General features: G+C 37.9%; 1 protein-coding gene and 1 long non-coding RNA gene across 2 annotated transcripts in view; one reads left to right on the top strand and one right to left on the bottom strand.

The window, feature by feature from the left end:
• The window catches only part of map3k5 (mitogen-activated protein kinase kinase kinase 5), a 78791-nt gene extending 59005 nt beyond the window's left edge, over positions 1–19786 (bottom strand). The window contains exons 1-2 of the mRNA XM_008397315.3: positions 18765–19786; positions 424–563 (exon numbers count right to left, since the gene is read on the bottom strand). Coding sequence (XP_008395537.2) covers positions 424–563; positions 18765–19188 — 564 coding nt within the window. The 5' untranslated portion in view covers positions 19189–19786. The remainder of the gene's footprint in view (positions 1–423; positions 564–18764) is intronic.
• On the top strand, positions 19186–21561 carry LOC145549804 (uncharacterized). The gene is made up of 2 exons (XR_014085657.1): positions 19186–19319; positions 21215–21561. It is a non-coding gene; the product is annotated as an uncharacterized LOC145549804 (long non-coding RNA).
• The last annotated feature ends 1359 nt before the right edge of the window (positions 21562–22920 follow it).

Below are 22920 nucleotides of genomic sequence, written 5' to 3' on the forward strand. Positions count from 1 at the left end.
AACTGGTTAATCCAAAAATCAGTCCTACAATGTATTGCTGCCAAGTTAAGCAGAAATTAATTTTTTAGCTGCAAATGCATCGTTTGCTACAGACATGTTGTTGCATTTTAGGCAATAAAATGTCTATTTTCATATTTAAAAAAAAAAGAATTAAATTATTTGTGTATTTGCATCTTTTAATGCATCTAATATTGCATAAAAAAGGCTTGAATTAAGAATTTACCAATTATTTAAAAATCTGATTAATCACCAGAACACAAAAATAATTGTTAGTTTCAGCCCTACAACAGATAAAACAGTAAATTAACAAAGTTTTTCATTGTATCTGTGCCACGTGCACCAAACTACATCGTTATCAACCTGCAGCCTGAACCTGGATGTAGCTTTAATGGGCGGTGGAGCGTTGCAGACGGGCCGGCTTACCTGCAGAGACTGGAGAGACTCGGAGTTAGTGTCGCAGTACAGGATGATGTTGTTGGCCATGCTGAAGCTCTCTCTGACTCCCAGATGGTAGAAGAGCGAGGGCTGGCGGAAAGCATCTGTCATCTCCACAACAGCTATGTCTAATGATGAAAAACAGGTGCAAGTGTAACGTTAGGAGTCCATGCAATTTTCTAATTGACTGTAATACCAATGCTGATCGGCTTGGTTCTACGTTTCATATATCCCGTCTATAAATGCATACAGTGCAGTGAGATTTTCCCCCAACTACTGCCACGTGTCACCAGCAGGATTCTGGTAAAAGGATGGAGAGTCCTCACTCTGGGGGAAAAAACTAAATATCCATCGTCAGCAAAGCAGCCTCCTCTGGAAAAAGCATCGGATTAGGATCATGGCGTTAATGAGGTCGTAAATAAAAACACATGGAACAGTTTGACTCTCTTCTTTAATTAAACATATTAGAGGTTAAATGCCTACTAACTTGTAAAACAAGCATGCTGGTGGTCATTAGTTGCATCCATAAAGTAGAGGGGTGGATGATGTCACCAAACTCACACGGTTACGCTCCTGCATAGTCAAAGGAGCCAGTTTCCAACTCTCCAGCTCCTTCTGGCACAAATTCAGCGGATATTTTCAGAGCAGACCCACTTCAGGTCAATTTAAGTCGGATTACAAACTGTAACCGTGTAGAAAAAGAGCCAAGCAGCCAGAATGGCTTTTCAGTTCAATGGAAATGTAAAAGTTAGCTTTTCACAACTCCAGGACACATCGGGAGTCTGTCGATGTTTTCTGTTATCAAAATGGCTTCCATGATTTCTAAAAAGCAGACGCATAGCATCAGGGGTGCCTGCAGGATATTATCGGAGGGTACGCACAACACTGTCACTGCACCGGACCCACAAGACCACAACCACATCTCCAATGTGCATAATGTGCCTGCACAAGCCTAAATCACATAAATACACATGCACATAAAGCGTATGACCCACAAAAACAGCTGACCTACTCCCTAGTGTGAGAGGAGAAGGTGAAGCAACAATGTCTGCTTCATTTCTTCTCTTTTGGTAACGTTTCACCCAGATTTAACTGTTCAACCCGCAGATTTAGTGCGATGCTCAGGAAGAGTGCAGCAGATGTCACGGTTGGCCAACCGGGCGACCCATCAGCTCTTAAGTTCACAAACTCACAAAAAGCTCATGAAGCAACCCCAACTCTATTTTTTTCTTTTTTTATGTAAAGGAAAATTTTAAGGTACATCTGGAGGTGCTAGAATGACTGACATCTACATGTCTGCGTAGAAGGTAGCCGCAACGCTACTTAACAAGCTAACGGCTAATACCAATACTGAAAATATTGAGTTTGTCTAAAATAAATACTGAAAAGCATAAAATATTTAAAATATGAAGGTCAAAATTCCTTCAGATTAAAAAATGTTTGGGGATTTCTAGAGCTTTGGCCATTTTTTCCATAATTTTAGAGAATCAACTTGGATGGATGCAACTTTTTATGATTATAATTAAGCTGTTTAAACAGGTTAGGTTAGATTTATGGCCTATACAAAACATGCTCATTACATCATTAGATATTTAGAATTCAGTTTTGAGCTCCTTTCAGAAAAAGCAGATTTAGGGCCTTTTGTTACTTTAAGCACTTTTTGCTATACAATTTATTAATCCAAAAACTAATCAACAGATTAGCTGCAGATGCATCTTTGCTACAAACGATCACTAAAGGAATGCTATTTAATTGCATTTTAGGAAATAAAATGTTTATTTTCTTGTTAAGTGAACTGAATTATTTGCATCTTTTTATGTATTTTTAATAATGTGCAAAAAAGTCTTAAGTGGCTAAATGACAAATATGTAGAATGTGCCCATTTTTTTTATCCGATTAATCGTCAAAATAATCAAGTACTAGCCATTATTACTGGCTTCTAGATGAAGGTCGAAGGAGTTAATCGTCTCCAGAGAAGTCTAAAATAAATCCATCTCACTCTCTCTTTTCCCTTTCCTGCATTTAATCTCTTCATTTTTCACATTACCAAGAAAAACCTTTAACAAATTCCTGCAGAGAGACATAGCAGTGATTGGAAATCACCAAAATGTGTCACATTGCTGGTCTGTTTTTGACTCCAGCATCAGCTGAGAGGAGAACATGTGACCCGTTACTCTGCTGAAGGCTTTATGCAGCCTTCTGTCAACATTATGTTGGTGGTTCTGATGTTTCACTGGCATGCCTTCAGCTCTGCTGAGCAATCACGGCTGCTCTCCAGGAATAATTAGAGGCTGTGCAGCCAAATCACTCTGTGAGAGATCTTCAGTTCTTCTCCTTGAAATCAAGAATATTCTCCTATAAATGGTGAAAAGCTGAATATAGATCAGTTGACGGTGGGGAAAGAAAATCACAAGGCTTATGTTTGGTCAAACCTCTCAATTATTTTTCTTTAAAGTCATTAAATTTGGCAGTCGCTCAGATTCCTGGCAGTGGCTCTGATTTTGTTTCATTAACTGGTGTAAAACCAATTAGCAGTTATTTAGATTGAAAACCAGACATGATGAAACTTGTTTAGGAGAATTTACACGTGATTCAGTTTTAGAGGTTTTGTAAAATCGTTAATTGGATTTTATTGAGACAATGATACATTGAAATTTATCGCGATAAATAATAAACAATACAATAAATGCACATCGTTAGAATGATCTAATTGTAAATCATTTATTTGCTCAGCATCTTTTTAAACAGATGTTACAAAGTTACAAATGACTCAAGACTCAGAAATGTGTGTTTCAGAGTCATGATGTCAGTTTGTGATTTTCCATTGACTTTCTCTTTGTTAAAAATGCACCAGCAGCGTTATCACATCATATTTGTTGTAGTTCTGGCTGAGAAATTCGGATTTTCATTGTTTGTATTCGTTCTGCCTCAACAGAAAACATTTTCGCGTGCATAAGAAAGTTCCCCACCTCAGTTTTTGCAGCGTTTTGTTTTCTGAGTGAAAATAAAGCCGAGTTTATTGCATCGTTTCCGTCTCAACAGCTTGTTTGCAATACTCCCCTTCAGATGTAATATTGATGGGGTTAGCTGCCAGCGGAGAAGTGAGACAAGCTCATCTTTTATTCAGCAGGCAACCTGTGCTGCTTGTTGGCATTCAGTCGCATCTTGTCTGCATAAGGCGGCTTACGGGCGAAGATAAACGACCTTTCTTTACGCGTTTGTTCAGGATTATCGAGGTTTTGAGGAAGATAAGAGGTGAAACTGTTTCAACTTAGAGCTTTCTGATGAAATCTTGTCTCCGGTCCAGTTCTGATTGTGACTGCTTTGGGCCAAAAGACGATGTCAATCATAAATTGTTCCCAGAGAGGATTAAGGTTGAAGCTAACTTGGTTTGAATCAGAGAATGGCCGTTCTGATACGCAGATCTGATCGTTCAGAGAAAACACAAGCCACATCACTACTCTGAACCGCAGACCTTAAAAGTCCTTTCTATCCGGTCCTCTGCCCACTTAGCTGCTAATGAAAATGGAAATGGAGGCAGCTTTTTGTAAAGCTGGGCAGAAAGATGAGGCTGATGATGAGGAACTGATCATCAGAGGTCAAGACGAGAACCTGCTTCCTGTTTCAATTTCAAAGCTTTGTGCTGAACTGCTGATCATCTCAAATCTGCAGCTGGAAACTTAAAGCATACATTAGATCACATTCAAGCATTGGAGTGAAATTCTCAACCTTTGACCTTATAGCTACATATTTAGGAGTGTATTAAAATACCATGTCCTGTTACCAGGGCGATAAATCAATTTTAAAATTAATATTTAAAATAAAAATAGATCTGAGAACACAAGTTTTTCCCCCAAGATCTGCAAAAATGATTTAATTTGCATTTGTTGGATACAGATTAAAATAAAAAGGTTTTGCTCTGAGCCTCATCAAAAACACTTTAATCTCTTCAAAATGTTTTTTCACACCTGCCTGTTTCTGCCAAATGGTTTCTAAACAATTTAATGAGCTTTATTCGTCCCTCAAGGAAAGAGATTGGACATATTTATTAATAAAATGCAGCTGTTGAAGAGCTAAACCTGCCTAAAAGCTAAATATGCCACTGATGGGAGTTATTACGGTTATTTACTGGAGATGCTTTAAAAGTCCTTAATGTTTTCTACAAATAGTTTGATCTGATTTGTAATTACGACCAAAGAGGATGTGAGGAATATTAATCCAATTGGTAATATTGACAATTTTAATACTTACCAGCTGAACACAGCTACAAAAATGGACGTGACTGTTGAAAATGAAGAAGTCTTTCACTTTATGGCCAAGCTACATTCTCATCGTTTAAGAAGTTTCCAGACACTAGAGAGGAAGTTACTTAACCTTCTCACCCAGAAGTGAGTCACTCTTTTCCCCTGAAAGGAGGATTACATTCTTTTCTGGGACAGAAGGAGGGATTTAAAATCAGGTTCAGAGCTGCTGATTCATATTGTGGTCACACAACACCAAGCTGGAAACTGATTGAATATTTGCTTGGTCACCTCCTGCAATTCATTTTTATCCAGACGCATAAATGACAAACACAGACTGGTGTTTGTGAAGAAGCTCAAACTTTCTTAAAGCAATAAAAGCTGATATTTAGTGAGACCGCCTGGTACATCAGTTTCTCTCCAGGAAGTTCAAATGTTGCATTACTTACAAATTTTGCCTAGATAAGCAATTTTCCCAAATCTGACCAATCACTTCCTGTCACAGCAACACAATTTGCTGGACGATGAATTGATAATCAATAATATTCTTGTTTTGAGACCATTTTTAAGTACTATAATGATAACTTTATAATAATGCAAGAACACATTCTCATCTATAAACTTTAAATTCTGACAAACATTTAACACTGGAGCTGGAAAACATTTTAAATATCTAAAATAAACAAACAAAAATGAATTATGAACTTTCTGCAAACTGAATTTTACCTACAAAAAGAGTTGAGACCAAAGAACCAGATTCAAGATTTTTACCATCCAGTTTTTGGCAGAAAGGGAGAAAAAAAGAGAAAAAACATTTTAATTTTATAATTCACTGATTTTATGCTTACTGCGACACGCCAACCAATCACCTTAATGTTTTCAGTATTTTCTAGGGCTGTAGTGATACAATAATCTCGCGATACGATACACGATATTCTGCTCCTGATGCGATACATATTGCGATATTCAGCAAACGATACAATTCGGTACACTTTTGCGATTTTCTGAAAGATTTTAGAGGGACAGAGGGATTTTGGTGACATTTTGTGACTGTTATAGAGTTGGATTGAATTAATTTAACTGAAAACTGATTAAAAGCATCAACTACACAATACCTGACTCTGGTTGGACACAGACTCAAAGCTGGACAAAATGAATCAAAGAAGTGGTGAGAAAACATGTTTCTTTTAATTGAAACAGTACAAACTGTAGCTTACATGCATTTGTAAAATAAATAAAGTGCACCAAGTACCTGCTCTGAATAATTTGATTCCTTTTTTATCTCGACACTCTAAGCCTGACGACCTAATCACTCTCCCGGCGAAGCAAGCAGTGAGTGAGAGAGCAAGGTGATAGTTGGATGTTACGATACTTACGGATGAATATCGATTTTTTTCTAGGAAAGAAAATATCGATATATATATCGCAAAATTGATATTATTACACAGCCCTAGTATTTTCTTCTTTTCTGACCAATCACTGCAACTCGGCTGAATTTTGAAATTTAGAAAGGCGAACCTGGAAGATGAAATAATTTCAAAACGTTTGCAGGATTTGCTTAAACTGTGCATGCAGTTCAGAATCAGAGTCACTTTATTCCCTTTGCCAATAAACAGATTCACAGAGTGGAAAATTGCTTGGTGTTAATATAACAAATATAAAAACAGAATTTAAAATAGATATGCAGTGGGGGAACAAAAGCATTTAGTCGGTGCAGGTTGTCCACTTATAAAGATGAGAGGCCTGTAACTGAAAAACCTCAACTACGAGAGACAAACGGAGAAAAAGTATCCAGAAAAATCACATTGTCTGATTATTTAAGAATGTATTTGGAAATTACGGTGGGAGCAACATTTCTGTCTCTCACGGACCTGAAACATCTACTTTCTCGTTTCGTCTCTCATAGCTGAGGCCTCTCATCGTTTTAACTTGCACAATTGGTGGCTGGCCAAATACCTTTTCACTGTAATAAGGAAAAGAAAAATATCCAGAGTAGCAGATGCTGTGGTTTTTCATGAAACATGCTGGATTTGCCGAGAAACGGAGTTAAAAACCATTTCGTGTGTTGCTATGTGCCCGTATCGCACCCTAACAACCTTTTATGTTTATCAAAATGTCAATACATAATGCTAAAAGCTCTTGCAATTACATTAGACTTTACAGTGTTTACATTGTTCTCAAGAGCCAGATGTGAAGGCCTGCTTTTTTCTTTTCTAAGCCGGGAAAACCTCGGCTTCACTCGAGGTACAGTAGGTAAATAAAGCCCTTGTTACAATCAATTACATAACGAGACGCCGTAACCATGGAGACGGAGTACGGAAACTGCTGTAAATGATGCGAGTGAAGCCGTCAGTGTGTGATTTCTCCCTCATCGCTAACGGAGAGCGAGGTTTGTGTTAGCAGAGAGAGATTTTCCCACACAGAAGACGAGGACGGAGAAGCGTCCCAGGGCTCCACTTCACATCATTTCCCACCGAAGGGAAGTTTCTCTTAACCCAAAAAGGAAACCTTCGAGAGCCTAATCTTCAGAATCGCTGCAGAACTTCCAGGAACAGCAAATATGTGACCGTTTTTACTGATCCAGCTACAAAAGTGGGAGAGTTTCACTTCAAAAACACCAAATCTTACCAAGTATTTCTTGTCTAGTTTCCAGTACAAATAGCTTAATAAACCTGAATTAAGACAAAACTAATTTAAAAGTAACTTATCAGCAAGATATAGAGGCTTGCTTTAAGTAAATAAGTTCTAATATTAATGAAAAAGGGGAAATTGTCTTGTAGTAAATGTTTCTGTCAATGGGACTAGAATTTTTTCGTTAATATTAATTAATTACTGACTTAAAACAAGCCTCTATATCTTCCTGAAGAGATATTCATGAGTTAGTTTTGACTTATTTCAAGATATTTGCACTAGAAACGAGATTAAAAATACTTTGTAAGATTTGGTGGATTTCATCTCTTGTTTGATGCTTTTAGTTGTTAATCAGAGTGAAAGAAAAACACTTCTGTATATTTTTATGCAAAACACTGCATGTGTTTGCAGTTCAAATCCAGCAGGTGTTTTGGTAACAGCTATGGCGAAATCCCTTTGACCTGCGGAAACATGCAGAAATAATCCAACCAAACTTTTCCTATGCCTGCTGTTCCTGGAAATTTGGCGCCGATTAGGAACGCTATGCACTCGATGGTTTCCGTTCTGGAAGGAAACCCACCTTAAGCTCCTTCTTTCATCCAGCAACACTGACACTAATTTGATGTTTTTCCTTCTTCTTTGGAACTTAATTGTGTTAACTTTTACTTGCTTTGTTAATTGTTAATGTTGGAAACAAAAGAGCGTTTCAGGCAAAAACAAGCCGCTGGGTGTTTGCCACCATAACTCACGTGGATTGGAATTTTTATTGATCTTTTCATGTTTGCCATCAGGATAGCTTTGTTTGAAAACTGTGCAGGTTTTATGTGAAAATGTTGGGAGGAAATTTTCTCCAGGTCTACACTGAGGTTTAAATCGACGTTCTAGACGAAGAAACCATAAAAAAAGCAAAACCAAAGCAGAAAAAGTAAAACGTAGCTCTCATAGATCCTCCAGTCTAAGCAAATTAATCCCTTTTCCCTCAGGACTGTCTGGGGGAATTCAAGACGACGACTATTCTGTAGTCTCAGTGTCCTGCCCTGCAGAGAGCTAAATGCAATCTTTATTTTTAGATACAAGTGTGCTGGAAAGAACTGACCCAGAAAACAGAATAAAACATGTTGCAGGAAGCGAGTCCAGCCTGGCTCCCTTTCACCTCTGCTCCACTTTGTAAAACCTCCATGAGGCAACAAGCGGCGGCACCGGGCCTCGGCCCCCAGGGGGGAAACGGCAGAGAACAGAATGTGAATCCATCCATTCCCGACAAACGGAGAAGGAAAAACATGCGCTGCTGTTCAAGCCGCTTTGACATCCGTACTCGATTCACTTCCTGCCTGCTTTTCAGGGAAACTGAATTCACGTCTGTGACTATAATAAACAGTTTCACTGTGTCTCGGTTACTTCCACTAAAAAGTTCAAGATAGAAAAACGTACAAGACATAAACATGACATAACATCTGTTATAAACATGAAGGAATCTTCATGAATGTTGTGTCATTCGGTAAATAACAATTTTAATGCAAAGTTTCATTAAAAGTCCATTAATTACACTGTTATTGGACTTTTAATGCAACTTTGCATGGAACAAACTTACTTTTAGGAGTGCAAGCAAAGTTCAAGTTGTAGTTTTACCACATCATGCTTTTTATTTTTACTTGATTTAGCAATATGTACAATATATAAATATATTTTTGTCATGCATGATATAAGACTTTTACGTTTTTTGTGAAATAAATCAAGGATTTTGTGAGAATGATAATGTAATAGACAGATAATATTATATTCACGCTGAATTGCTAGTGTAAGTAATAACTTTACAAATTAAATTTATTACGTTCTATTCAATTTTATTATCTTCATTGCTCAATTGAATTATTTCAACTTGGCAGAGGACTAAAAGCATGAAAGAAAACAAGCAAGGATACAAAAATAGACAAATAAAAGAACAAATACAGAAAAAAATACAGTTTGATTGTTGTTAAGTTAAAATATATAAAATAAATAAATCACAGTTGCAGTTTCATTCGGTTCAGCACTTCTGCCGACGCTCCATTCAAACATGAAACTTCAGCTTTGTGACCTTTTTGGCTTTTTCAAAGCAGTTTATTTGCTGCAACTTGAACTTTGCTTGCACTCAAAACTGAACTAACCTCCATTTATGAGGTAAATTGGAAAATGCACAGAAGAACAAAACTCTGACTCTTCTTGACTTTACTTGAAAATGGGATGAAACCATGGAAAGAAAACAGAAATCCACTTAGATTAAAAAAATAAAAGATCTAAAAACAAATTCAAGAATCGCACAGTGGAAGTTCTTGAAGAAAATAAAGCAGAGCCGCTTAAAAAAATTGTTCTATAGAAAACAAAATGAGGAACTTGATACACTTCGTGTGTTTTCTCTAGGGCTGAAACGATTCCTCGAACGATTCGAGTATCTTGATTATTAAAATTCTTCGAGGAAAATTGTCTGCCTCGAAGCTTCGTTAAATTATGTTTAATTACTTCGCGCACCATACTCAGATTATATGGCGCAGCGCTCTGACTGCCGTCCTACGGGTTGTTGATGAAAGCTAAGTGTTAGCAGCGTAACATCCAATTTTCAAGTGGAAGCATCCTTAAATTGAGCACAGCAGCCTCTCTTCTCCCGGAGCTGCTGCCTGGTGGCGGTGAACAACGCGGCGGGTGCATTTATAAAAGTGAGCGGATAGACTGAACCCTGTAGTTGATGCTTAACGCAAGTTTAGCTTTACGGACGAACCAGTAAATAAATTTCATATCATCCTGGTTTCAACAAATGGGTGGAGGAGCACATCGTGGCGGTACAGAGCTGGTAGATGAGCTTCTGTGTGTGAGAGGAAGGAACCAAATCCAGTCGTTCTCATGGACGTAAAAGCTATAAATGAATGGGAAAAGTGAGAGTTCATCTTGACTGAAGATGAATACATAAACTAAGAACTGAAGTACCTTTTTACAAATGTCTGAGCCTCTATTATTAAACTGAAAATAAATTCAGATTTGTGTATAATTTTTGTCCAGGTTAACTTAAAATGTGAGCTACTGATGTTGCAGGTTAATTTTCTAAACTACAGAAAACTAAATGTAGGGATGCAAAAATATGAAATTTGTGCAGGTGCTGATATCCAGTATTATTACTGCTGTTATGGTAGAACTTGCCAAAAATTTTACATTTCTTTTCTCCGATTACTCAATTAATCGCCAGAATAAGCAATAGAAAACTCGATTACTAAAATAATAGTTTACAACAACCCTAGTTGTGTCACTTTATAGTCTTTTCAGATCAAGTGTTTGTCTATAAGAAGGAACAATGTGCCATAAAACATGGTCTACATCAGTATTGTGATTGTATTGCACCATTCTCATGTCATCAGTAACATTCAAAATAATTATGTATCCATTTTAGGCAGCGATATATATTAGGCAATATATTTAAAAAATTGCAATGACGACATCAGCTGCAATAAATCCACATTTTGTTATAAAACTTTTAGTAGGAAAAAAATTCCACTTTTTTAGGTCTTTAAGAGTTTTAAATGAAAGTAACTGGACATATTATATTGAAGATGTTCCGCCTCTGTAACAGAAAAACTGTAAAAGTGCAACAGACGTTACTTTAGTGGCAGATGCTCCAGTTTTTCCGCTGTTGGCAGCAGCAGAAAAAGCCGACGCCTCTTCCACCTATCCAGGAATTTAAAGAATTCAGACCATTATCACATTATCACAGCTGCCACTGAGATTCTTCTGGGTCACTTCAATCATGGGAGAATTTTCTTAATACAAGAAAAAACTATTTTACAAATTTAAAACAATAAAGAGGCGTAATTCAGTTAAGTCAAAACGTTAAACTTGCACAAACTAACCAGAGCAGAAGCATAAATCAAGAACACATTTGCATTTAACACAAAGGACTATTGTGGTTCCAGTCAACAATTTATTCTGATTTAGAAATGGTATGCGGCGCATTCCTGGAACGTAATCTAATATGAAGTAGACAAAAGAAATAAATGTTTAATTGTGCAGCTGAGAGACAGAATAGCACCTTACTGACCTGCTATTCTTATATAATTCAGACTCCATGGTCTCTTTTGAATAATACAATTTAACAAACATTAAATATATGGTTTAAATAAGAACAAACGCCTTTGTCTTTTTAGCATATTTTTCATTTTTGTCTCCTCTTTCTGTGACCCAGCACACAAACAAAGCAGACAAAAGCTGCACATTGTGTGAGAAAGAAGCACAAATGTGCAAACACACCTCTGCTGGAGCCTGAACACAGTTATAATAGGACACTTCTGGGCCTTTGTGGACCTGCTGCGTGCAGCTTAACATCTTTCAGGCCAGAAAATGACAATGCAGTGAGAGTCGTTGAGGCTGTGAAAAGCAAGCAGCATTCTGCAGATGCACCTCACCGTGGTCTCCAAAACAAATCACAAACGCATCATGCAAAAAGAGAAATCTTACAGATCAGAGGTATTCAAAACATGGGGGAGCCGTAGCGAGATACTAAACTTGATGCGAGTCAGTTCTTGTTCATTCTTCACTTGTTTTTCTCTGCAGAAGCTGACAGCCCACCTCCTGATAAGTCCAGAGAGAGTTTTAATGCACCGCTTCACCAACCAGTCCTTTTTTTCTTTTTCCTTAGGACTCTTTAAAAAAAGAAGGAATGTTTATAACAAATGAAGAGATACTGAATATACTAAAGCAAGATCAGGAAGCAGGGCTGAAACGATTAATCACGATTAATCAGTTATCGAAATAATCGTCAACTAACTTAGTAAATCAATTCATCATTATATAAAGTGTTTTCAGACTCATCAGCTGAAAGAACAACATATTCAGAGAAGTACTTAAGCCAAAACTATTCAAAAATATAAACATTTTGCATTTAAGATAAAAAAAATTTTAAATATCTGCTACTACTCAAGCCGCCTCGTTTTAGCTTCACTTGATTCAAATTCAGTGGAAAAAGCACAGGTCCTATCCAAATATTAATCAGTTAATCAAAAAAATATTAGCCCTTCACTGTATTGATGCCAAGACGAGCAGAAATGGATGAGATTTTCAAATGTTAATGCTAGAAGTATTTTCTAGCTGCAGATTCATCTTTTGTTATAAATGATCAAGTGTAAAGTAAAGAAACGTTGTCATTACTTTTATTTTCTCACTTAAAACTGTATTTGTTTATTAGCATCTTCTAATGCATATCTAATATTGCAGAAATGGCTTAAAATGTGCCAATTTTTTATTGACTAATCAATTAATCATCAGAATAATTGATAAATAACTAAAGTAATCAGTTGCAGCTCTAATATAAAAGCATTTAAACAACAACATAAAGAGTTTTGTCACAGATGTTTTGTGTTTCTGTCGTCAACAGATCTTGCAGATCCAGTTGTCAGCTTGCGATTTGGACTCTGCACCACCGTTCCTGTTGAGAACCAGCATGAACAAAATGCACATGCGTTCCCGCCTGCAGCCAGCCTGTCCCGCTGAGGTGGATGCAGTTTTCCCCAGATGCCGGTGAGCAGCTCCTGGGCTAATTCCCACTGACCCTTCACACTCTAACCCCTGAAATGCAGCCAAGCAAACCGAACAAGTAGAGGGGAGGATAAACAACTTAGCAGAGGGCTAGCTGAAGGGATTTCAGAGCAGCACTGCCTGGAAGCTGAGTGCACAGACTGCTGCTGGAGAGCCCCAAGGTAAGCCCATAACAAGAGTCGTCCATCGACATGAAGTAATACCAACAGAGGATCTCACCCACTGAGAGATTAAAGGGGACCTCTTTTGCAAAATTCACATTTTGATAGTTTTTGTGTTTCCATTTGCATTTCAGCTGCTTCTAAAAACAGTCAAAGCTCTTTAAAAAATCCCATTTTAGTTATAAATTTATGTTTTTGGTGTCTGAAAAATGAGACGTTTCAAAAACCTCTCGATTGTTAAGTCACATTCAATGAGCATCACACCGTTACCTAGCAACCCAAAACTGAGCTCCAGCATGTTTGGTCAGCTGGTTTTACCGCTGTAACTGCTGTACAATGGCTGCTGGAAAAAAAAAACAAGTGTTTTGTTGTTGGCAGAAACCACTTCCTGCATTCTTGCTGGTTGTGCAGGAGGCTCCACTTCTGCTTTTCAAAAATGTTGTATAACTGCACGTCTGTTTGCTCGAAATGGGCAGAACTGATCAGAATAAAATCTCATCATCCACGAATGATTTTGAGCAAAAACTGTGATGAACATGTTTTGTTTAGCTCATAGTCCTAACTTCATTTAATTTTTAATTTCTGTGCTATAACGTTAAACTACGTTAAAGATTCACTGGTCAGTTTGGAATAAATCTGTTTATTCTAAGAATTACAAAATGCAGAAGAGAAAGAAAATACGCTACAGGTGCTTTTACTAATGTACTAAACAGAAAAAAGTATCTGTTCCTAAGATCTGATTTGATTCAAGTCAAAAGTAGAGCATCAAACTACAAGCTGCTGCCTGACCCCGATCCATAGCCAATTTATTATTGATGCACATTCTTTATATCCAGAATCAAGTAATATAATTCATCAAAATCACAACTTTAACAAATATCTGATTTCTGCCAAACTTGAACAACATTGAACAGAATTGAGATGAAGTGACACGAATTTACAATTTATCACAGCAAATGGAGATATTTATTACCACTACAGTAAAAACTACATATCGTCATAGCTGCACAAACACTAAAACATCAAATAGTGAACTTCACCGCACCAGTAACAGCAAGTTATGCAACTATGCTGCTTAAAAGTGCCCAATAATGGCAATGACTCATAATTTGAGCTTTATTTATTTATTTTTATTGCTTTTGGTAATTTAGACGTAAACTGACGCAGATCGGTGGTCAATGAGTTACAGTGTTTTCAGTCTGCTGAATATTCAAGGTCAATTTATTTGGTTTCTTGAGTTTGTCTTGCAGTAGCAACTGTGAAATCTCTCCAAGTTCCTGTAATTCCTGTAAATGATTAATGTAATCATTATCCGGTCTGTCCTCCAATGATCAATAAGAGCGATAACCCAAAGCATTCCTGATAAAGTAGGTGATGTAATGCAGGTGTGTTTATCCCATCTTTGGGAAAATAACTAAAATCAGCTGATTAGCTTAAGAAGAGAAAAACAGATGAAGTGAAGCAACATACTTCTGATTTCTAAGGAGGTTGTTTTCTTACATCTTTGACCTCGATGTTCATTTTTTTATGTTGTTTTCAAGTTCTGATTACACTTATTTCAGATAGCAATGAGACTGATAGTAATTACACTTTGAAGAAATATGTTTTCTAATATTCTGACCATTTTGCTTTCTAGTTCCTGCAGCGCTGCCGCCTCAGCAGCTTTTCACTTTCACAGGATCATCCGTCAGGGGGATTAATTAAGAACACAGCCAGAACCCAAGGAGACCCAAATGAAGGAAAAGCAGACAAGCATACCAAACTAACGCCATCGTCTTCACGGCACACACACCAGCAAACATGCAAATTAATACCTGCACTTCCAAAGGTCACAGTAAATGCAAATAAAGGTACTACGGGTTCTCAGAACTAAGCCACACCTTAGAACTGGAAATAAAGAAAACACAACGCTAACAACAGGGACAACGCGGTTTCAGGAAAACTAGAGATTAGACTGGATATGAAACGACTGAAACGATTAATCGGATTAATCACGATTAATCGATTATCGAAATAACCGTTAACTAATTTAGTAATCGATTAATCATTAAATGGAGTACAGACTCAAAAAACAAAAAAGCTAATTTGCTGAAAGAACAACCATTTTTAAGATTTAATCCAAAACTTAATCAACACTGCACTGATGCAAAGTGAAGGAGAAGTTCTGAGCTTTTCCCGTCCGTGTTGATGTTGTTTAGCTGTAGGTGCATCCTTTGCTACAAATGATCAAGCACACGCAAAAGGAACGCTGCATTATTACATTTTAGTCAACAAAATGTTTATTTTCTTATTTAAAAAGAAACTGTGTTATTTGCACCTTTTAATGTATTTCTATCATTAAAAAGGCTCAAGTTGTTAAAAATATGCAAAATGTGGCAATTTTTGTCTGATTAATCATCAGAATAATCGATCATTAAAAATCATTAGTTGCAGCCCTACAGTAACACAACTATTACATTTAAAGCAAACTGAATGCTGACTGTACCGACTGTCTGTTGGGTTGTAGATGATTTGACAAGAATTTTGTACTTCGACTCCGTTTTTTTTTCTTCTGTTTTTGAAGCTTCTGCAACAAGAATCTGGCACCTTTGTTGAGCGGCATCATGTGAGGAGGCCATTCACAGACGCACTACACATAATCATTCTGGTTCAATCTGCCTCTAAACTTCTTTTGTTTCTTTGTTTTGCTCTGCACTCTCTTGTACCAGCAGAAAGAGGATGAAGTGTGTTTGAGCACAGCAGTATTTTTCTGGGAAAATGGCGCTGCCCTCATTGTTTTCTGTCGTGAGAATGTCCCACTGTAGTTCCCAGAAGGGAGACAAAACATGTGAGAGGGAACTTATTATGTTTTTGCAAATAACAGTACAAGAAGCAACAAGTCAGTCACATGAAACAGAAGCAAAACCTCTCATTTCACTGAACTCTCTTAGAAGAAAATTGTGCATTTCGTGAGCTGTCCGTCACAGGGCAACACAAAGACACAGAACAACCAGCCAGGTAGGTAACCTGACGTGTTTTTGGATGGTGGGAGCAGGATGGAGTACCCAGAGAGAAAAACACAAAAACGGTTCAGAGAAAAGACTTTAAAAATCACAGACGTCTTGTTCAGAGGCAACAGTGATAACCTGTAGGCCTGTCGTAATGAGTAATAAAATGATTAATCAATTAATTGCATGATCAACGAAAACCTCAATATCCATTAGCACAAATTATTATTCGTCTCTTCTCTCTTTGTAACAACTGGATGACAAAAGTCTGCAGTCTGGTGCTTTGGTCTCAACTAGTCTCTTTTTGAAGAACAATTTTGTTTGCAGAGACTTCATAATTCATTTTATTTGTTGTTTTATTTATTTTCTATATTTATTTCCAATTCCAATGTTAAATTCATTTGAATTCAAAGTTTATTGCTCCTTGAGAGTGTGGTCTTGCACTATTATGTGATTATTACCATCACATTAGTTGTTAATGGTCTCAAAACAACAATATTATAATTTATTGCAATAACTTCTGGGACAATTTACCATCCAGAAAAATGTGTTATTCTGACAGGCCTACTAATGTCAAATTTGGACAGATATAAATCAAACAGAATGTAAACCACATTCAAAACATAAAACTTTTCAGTCCATCACACAATGACATCAGATCAATAATGATCCCCCTGAAATGTTTTGGTGCTTTGTGCGGTAAATTAGACAATTTGTAGAGCAGTGAATGAATTTGTAATCAGACCTGCTGTTTATTTTCTGTATCTTTCACACTGATGATTCTCTGAGAAACAATCCTTCGTTTATCTCTCATAAAAGCCAAACTTCCAGTTCCAACTTATTGTTTTTACCACATGCAGATTATTTTCTTCCACTTAGTGTTCTCGCAGTTTTGAGATCAAGTCTTCAAACTGTTGGGTGAAACAGCAACATCTCCAGCTTGCGTCCCAACATTTCTTAGAAATGACCTAGTTGAACTCTCCGTTACTCTCCCTTCGACTGTATACATCACACTACTGCTATTTTCTTTTTTTTTTGTTCCATACAAGTTAAAAACAACAACAACTAACCGTGTTATGGTGAGATAATGTTAAAGTTATAGCTTCCAGAAATGCAATAAAATACCATTCAGGTAAAAACCAATCAGAAGATTTTGCTTGCATTTTTTGTTACTGTAACAAAGATAAAAGGAATGCATCTTTTTTGATTCGCACAAGGCTGCTCCTAGATATTTCTGTTTGTTTTGTTAGAACAAACAATTTGAGTGGGTTGAAGAAGCTGCCACAATCAGACATTCTTTGCTTTTTAATCTTTGTTGTGTCTGCAGAAGGCGTCCTGACACAGGAATGTGAAAAATGCAAACAGTGGTTGCTGTGTTCCTGTCAATGCTGTCCACAAGCGATTTGCAGTTCAAACAAGATACCGGCTTCAATATCTTCTTGCTAAGAGGTTTGTAACGCTACATCAGTACAGAAGACCAACTGCTGCACAGACAGCGGTAACGGCAGAGCAAAGCAACATCATGGCTTAAAGGAGGGAAAGAGGAAATGTAACCCTGATACTTGCAGTGCAAAATCTAAAAACCCAAATCGATATTTTGAGTTTCACTCAGTTCAGCATGGAAGAAACTGTGGCTGCATGTTGCAGCATCAAGCCCAGACATGCAGCGATCCGAGCTGGGTTCCAGGAGAGCACAGTAATGCCTCCTTACGCAAAAACTATTTCTAAGAACAGCGGTGATGCACTGTTCTTTAGAATAATTAGAAAAATTTAGATCAAAACCAGAAATTCCTCCTTTCCCTTGTGGTGTAATCACTCTTCACAGGGGATTAAATCTCCTTATGCATCCACAGATACTAGAATTTAATCACAGTAATGGAGGGCAGAGATAAATATGACAAAAATCATTTTAGAGGATTGATCTAGAAGGTTTTACACAGATTTGGAATGAATGCACTGTAAAAATGGATTCTGAATACTAGCAGTTAAAATGATTTAAATCTGAATCATCAATGTTAGTTTTTCCATGTAGTTTTCAACACTTGAGGTTGAAACAGTTGAGTTGGAGGAAGATTTTGAGTCTCCAACCTAGTTTAGCAACGGCGCTAATGCTAAGCTACATCGAACATCAATCAGCAGTGGTTATTTGGGAAAAAGTTTCGCTGCCTCCTCAGTAGAAAACAATTTAAAAGTTTATTTCAGTGACGTTTCAAGCTTTATTACAACATGATCAGAAATTTTGTTCTGTTTTAACATGGAAGAACGAGTCAAAGCAGCATAAATCCAATTGGTTTGAATTTTACCAATTTATTTCACTATGGGTTAGTAGGTATGTTACCATCAATTGTCTAATTGGTGATTACAGTACTGACTGCTCCATCAACTCAAATGTTATGGTGCAGGTTGCAGTCTCATAACGTAAACATACACAGAATGTCATTTTGTTTTTCAGGACTTGTTAGCAACCGGTTGATTTAAAATAATTACTCATTTTCAGGCAAATAGAACTCAAAGAGATTAAATATAGTTCATGGTTATAAGAACTTATATTCCAAGAACTCATGTTTTGATTTGTTTGTATGTTTTTGCTACACTTACATAATTTCCACCCATAGAATGTATGCAACTATCCTTATAATCACTATTTAATACCAGTTAAACTAACAGGTTGTTGTGGGAGTGTATCTGTTGGAGGAAGTTAGGGGAGTTTTAAAGAAACAGGCTGCAGAATCATTGGGTTTTATTTGACTCACCTGCGTTGTAAAAGCGGTCCAGAACCGTGGTCTCCCCAAAGTCCAGTTTACTGAAGTTCACCGTGTCCAGCTTGCTGCCCACTCTGTCGCAGGCGTCCTTCAGACACTGGAGAGCCATGCTTTCCGCGTTATTCTGCTGGCTCGCCTCGCCGTTCACCACATAAGCCACCGTCACCGGCCTGCTTTTGCACGACTTGCCCGCGGACAGCAAGCCTCCGGTTTCCACCGGACTGTCCCCGGGGGTCGGGCTGTGTCCGCTGCCTCCAACCAGCGGATCCTGCCAGAAAGTCCCGGCTGCTGGAATGCCTCCTCCACCTCCGCCGCTGTTGCTGCTGGAATGTTCCCCGCTGACAGCCTCCCTGTCGGGACCAGCACCGAAGGACGGCACCGGGAAGGAAATCCCTTCTTGGTCTTGGTTCATCATCTTTCAAGTGTCACTTAACGTGTTGATTGCCGGTCCAGCGGTCCTCCATGGAGAGCCAGCGTTACGCACGGCCGCAGCTCATGAAGTTCCTGCACGGACACGACGTGGAACCTTGCCCCGTCTCCACGCAGGTAAACAGCCTGTTAGAGGCACAAGTGCAACTCCACGTCATGCTGCATGCTTGTCGCTGATGACGCTGATAGCCGCTGTAGATTGACCGGAGTCACGACGATGTTACGCTGGGAAAACAGGCGAGAAACAGCCGCGGAATCTGCACATTCCTTCTCAGCTCGAGAAAAGAAATCCACCCACTGTATTTCTCAAAGTTGAGCAACAATGCCCTGTGCCAGTGCAGCGGCAACAGCAACGCCCACAGGAATTACAAATGTCACACTGAGTGGAAGTTAGACGCAGATTGGCTTCGCTTCTGCGCAGCGGCTCGTCATCTTTCAAAAGAGAAACTGCGCCGCGCAGACGGAGAGAGGCGGACTTCATGAGCAGACAGGCACACCCTGAACTCTTATCTCTCCGCACAGCCCAGCCGACTGGGCGGAGAGACAACTGGGGCAGCTTGGAGTAACTGGGAGGAGAGAAAACATTGTGCACTCCAGGACAGGCGCAGCAGAGTAAACAGTGAGGCTATTCCTCAGATCGATTAATCGAAATAAGAAACTGTTTTCCTAAGTTTATCTGATATGCACCAAGTTTCTTCTCTTTACAGAACGAGAGAAGATGACGCCAAGTAGTTCATCTTTAATGCTAAACCAATGCTTCCATTGATATGGGTTATAAATTCGGCTAAACAAATTTCGGATCTCACTTTGCTTAGGATTACTGTTCAGGAATGATGTAATTGATTTAAACAGATACTGCTTGGCACTGTCTCAAAGCTTTTCCTGTGAAAGGCGGACCTCTGGTGGCCAGAAGTAAATGTTACAGGAAGTTAAAATATTAAACGCAACAACAATCATGCACAAGAACAATTTATGGAGAAAAAGCAGTTATGTTTATGGACTGGTTTATGGACTGAGGGAGTGAACACACATGCAATTTTAAACCCAGGACTTTTTGCTACAAGGTGCCTACTAACTGAACCACTGCAGCCCCTGAAAGTCTCTATATTCTTACAACACTTCATAAAAAAAACCTACCTCTTGAGCCTTATTGCATTTTGTTGATGAAGTGTTTTTTTTGGTAATCGAATCTGTGAACAGAGATGTTCAAGTTTGGTCTGATCACATGTTGATCATCTCATTGATCTGTGGATTTCTGCATCTCCTCTAGCAAGTACCACCAGTTACAGGACATCTGGTGATACTACCTTAAATGGGACCTATTATGCAAAAATCCACATTTTGCATGTTTTTATACTTCCCTTTGGGTTTCTACTCCCTCTTAAAACGGCTTTAAAAATACCCGTTCAGCTGTTATTTGGCATTAAATGTATGTTTTTTGGTGTCTGGAAAATAAGCCATTTAGCACCTTTACCTAGAAACTCATGCAGAGTTCCAGCACTTTGTTCAGCTTGTTTTACCGCATTATGTACTGTACAATGGCTGCTGGAAAAGACAAGTGCTTTGTTGATTACTTATTCAGAAAGCACTTGCTGCATTCTTCTTGGTTGTGCAGCAGGCTCTACTAATCCTTTTCAAAATGTACCGTTTTGTAATTGCGTATCTGTTTGCAGCCATTGTCCCGTGTGTGTGTGTCTGTGTGTGAATGTTGAAGTTTGGGGGGCGTGGCCAGCAGCGTGTTATTTGGATTTAAAGTGTCAGAGTCCTACAACAACTGAAACGAGGTCAACATAGGCAAAAGTGACCAAACTAAAATCTCATTTAAGAATGATTTTGTGGAAAATCCTATCCTAATCTGCTCAAGGAAGCGGCACTCCCCTCAAGGTACAGATGTTCTGTACTGTGTTGGTAAAAGTTCACAAAGGCTTGTAATAGTTCAGGCTTGAGGGAAGTTTGAAAAAACTTCTCACTTAAAACCTGTTCTGCATGTTTTGGTTTCTTCCCTGTTTCAGAGCAACTGATTTAAACTGGATCTGGTTCCTGCAGAACTTGATAATCAGCTGGACGAGAGCAGAGAAACGTCTGAAAACATCCAGGGCAACTTTTACTGAGAAACATTACGGCACCAAACAAAGGATTCTGCATTCATCAATGTTGTTTCAAATGAGAAAAAGTTAGAACCATAAACACAAACTGGGATTTTTATGGACAAATCTTTATCGCAGAAGGATATAATGACAAACTCAGCATGGCTAAGTTAAATCACTCTTTAACTTGGTTCTAGGAAACCATTTCTGCCCATAATACTTATGATTGCTTTAATTATAAAGGGAAATAAACAAGTATGTTTTCCCATACAGTTTCCTTCTGTTTTTGCTTTTTTTGGGGTTTCATGTAAATGTTTCAACAACAAAAATAATCTGAGCAGCTACATAAAAGCTGTTTTCAATTAGGGGTGCACCGATTTATCAACCAGCCGGTGTATTGCTGTCAATTTCTTAAATTTTGAGAGATTTGCGATTGGCTGATTTTTACATGTGAAGCCGAACTTAACCACCGATCTCTTACCTACCTCAGCAAAGGTCTAAAATTCAACCGCTGTCCTCTGCTCTCCCGTGAGAAAGGTTTGACTGACAGACCGGCCCAACAGGTCAGGTCTGCATGTTTACAGTCAACAACAGCTGCTGCACTGTTGCCAAGTCAGCAACTTTCTTACTATATTGAGCAACATTTCAGACAAAAACAATTAGTATCGGCCAAAATCCGTTTGGCAGGTCCGACTACCGATTGCAGTTTTTGGTAATCAGAAAACTGCAATCGGTGCACCCCTATTAGAAATTGATCATTTAACTTATTATGGGGAAATAATCCATCCAAAACACACGGTACGAAAAAGTGAAAAAAAATTTGCCAATGAAACTAAAACTTTTTCATCAATATTATGGAATTATTTACTTAAAACAAGCTTTTCTTGCTGAAAATTTTTAAAAGTTGCTGAAAAGTTAGTTTTGTCTTATTTTAAGCGTACAAAGATATTTGCACTAAAAACTATACAAAAATACTTTGTGTTTTTGCAGTGTTTGGTTCTTATTTAGATAAGGTCACCAGGTTTTGAGATATTTTGTCCTATAGTTTGTGTTGTCAGACAGTTTATAAATAATCTCATTTATTTATAAATAAATGGTTTCATCTCATTTATTTATAAATGAGATTAAACCATAATGTGATTAATCACCGTTGATATCTGGTTTTAAAATGTGGGAAATTACTTTTAACATCGTTGCACGGGTATAAAGTTATAATATTATGACTTTATTTTCTTAGCATGGCCCTACTCCATCATAGTTTGGAAAACTTTGTTTCCTTTTCAAATGAAATAATTTGAAAACAGCTTTAATGAAAAGGCAAAAATAACAAATGGCAAATACTTTTTCACTGCATGTTTTCTGTCCATCGGTTTGAAGGAGTTTAGTGATTCATTCAACAAAATGTCTGCCTGGTTTTGTTTCAGAAAATCTACAGCAACACTATTTCCACCTGCTGGCTAAAACCTTTAATGCTGAAAAAATGTCCAAAGTTGTACACAGCAGTTTGAAGATGATGACAACTTTGGTAAGAGTGACAAGTCAGACGGAATTGCTTGTTCACTGGAGTGGAAATAATACCTTAAACCTCATGACTGACATCAAGAGGAGGCCTTAAAAAGAAAGGAAGAAAA

Source organism: Poecilia reticulata, chromosome 21 (genome assembly GCF_904066995.2).
Source record: "Poecilia reticulata chromosome 21, P_reticulata-male-v2, whole genome shotgun sequence".
Lineage (NCBI taxonomy): Eukaryota > Metazoa > Chordata > Actinopteri > Cyprinodontiformes > Poeciliidae > Poecilia > Poecilia reticulata.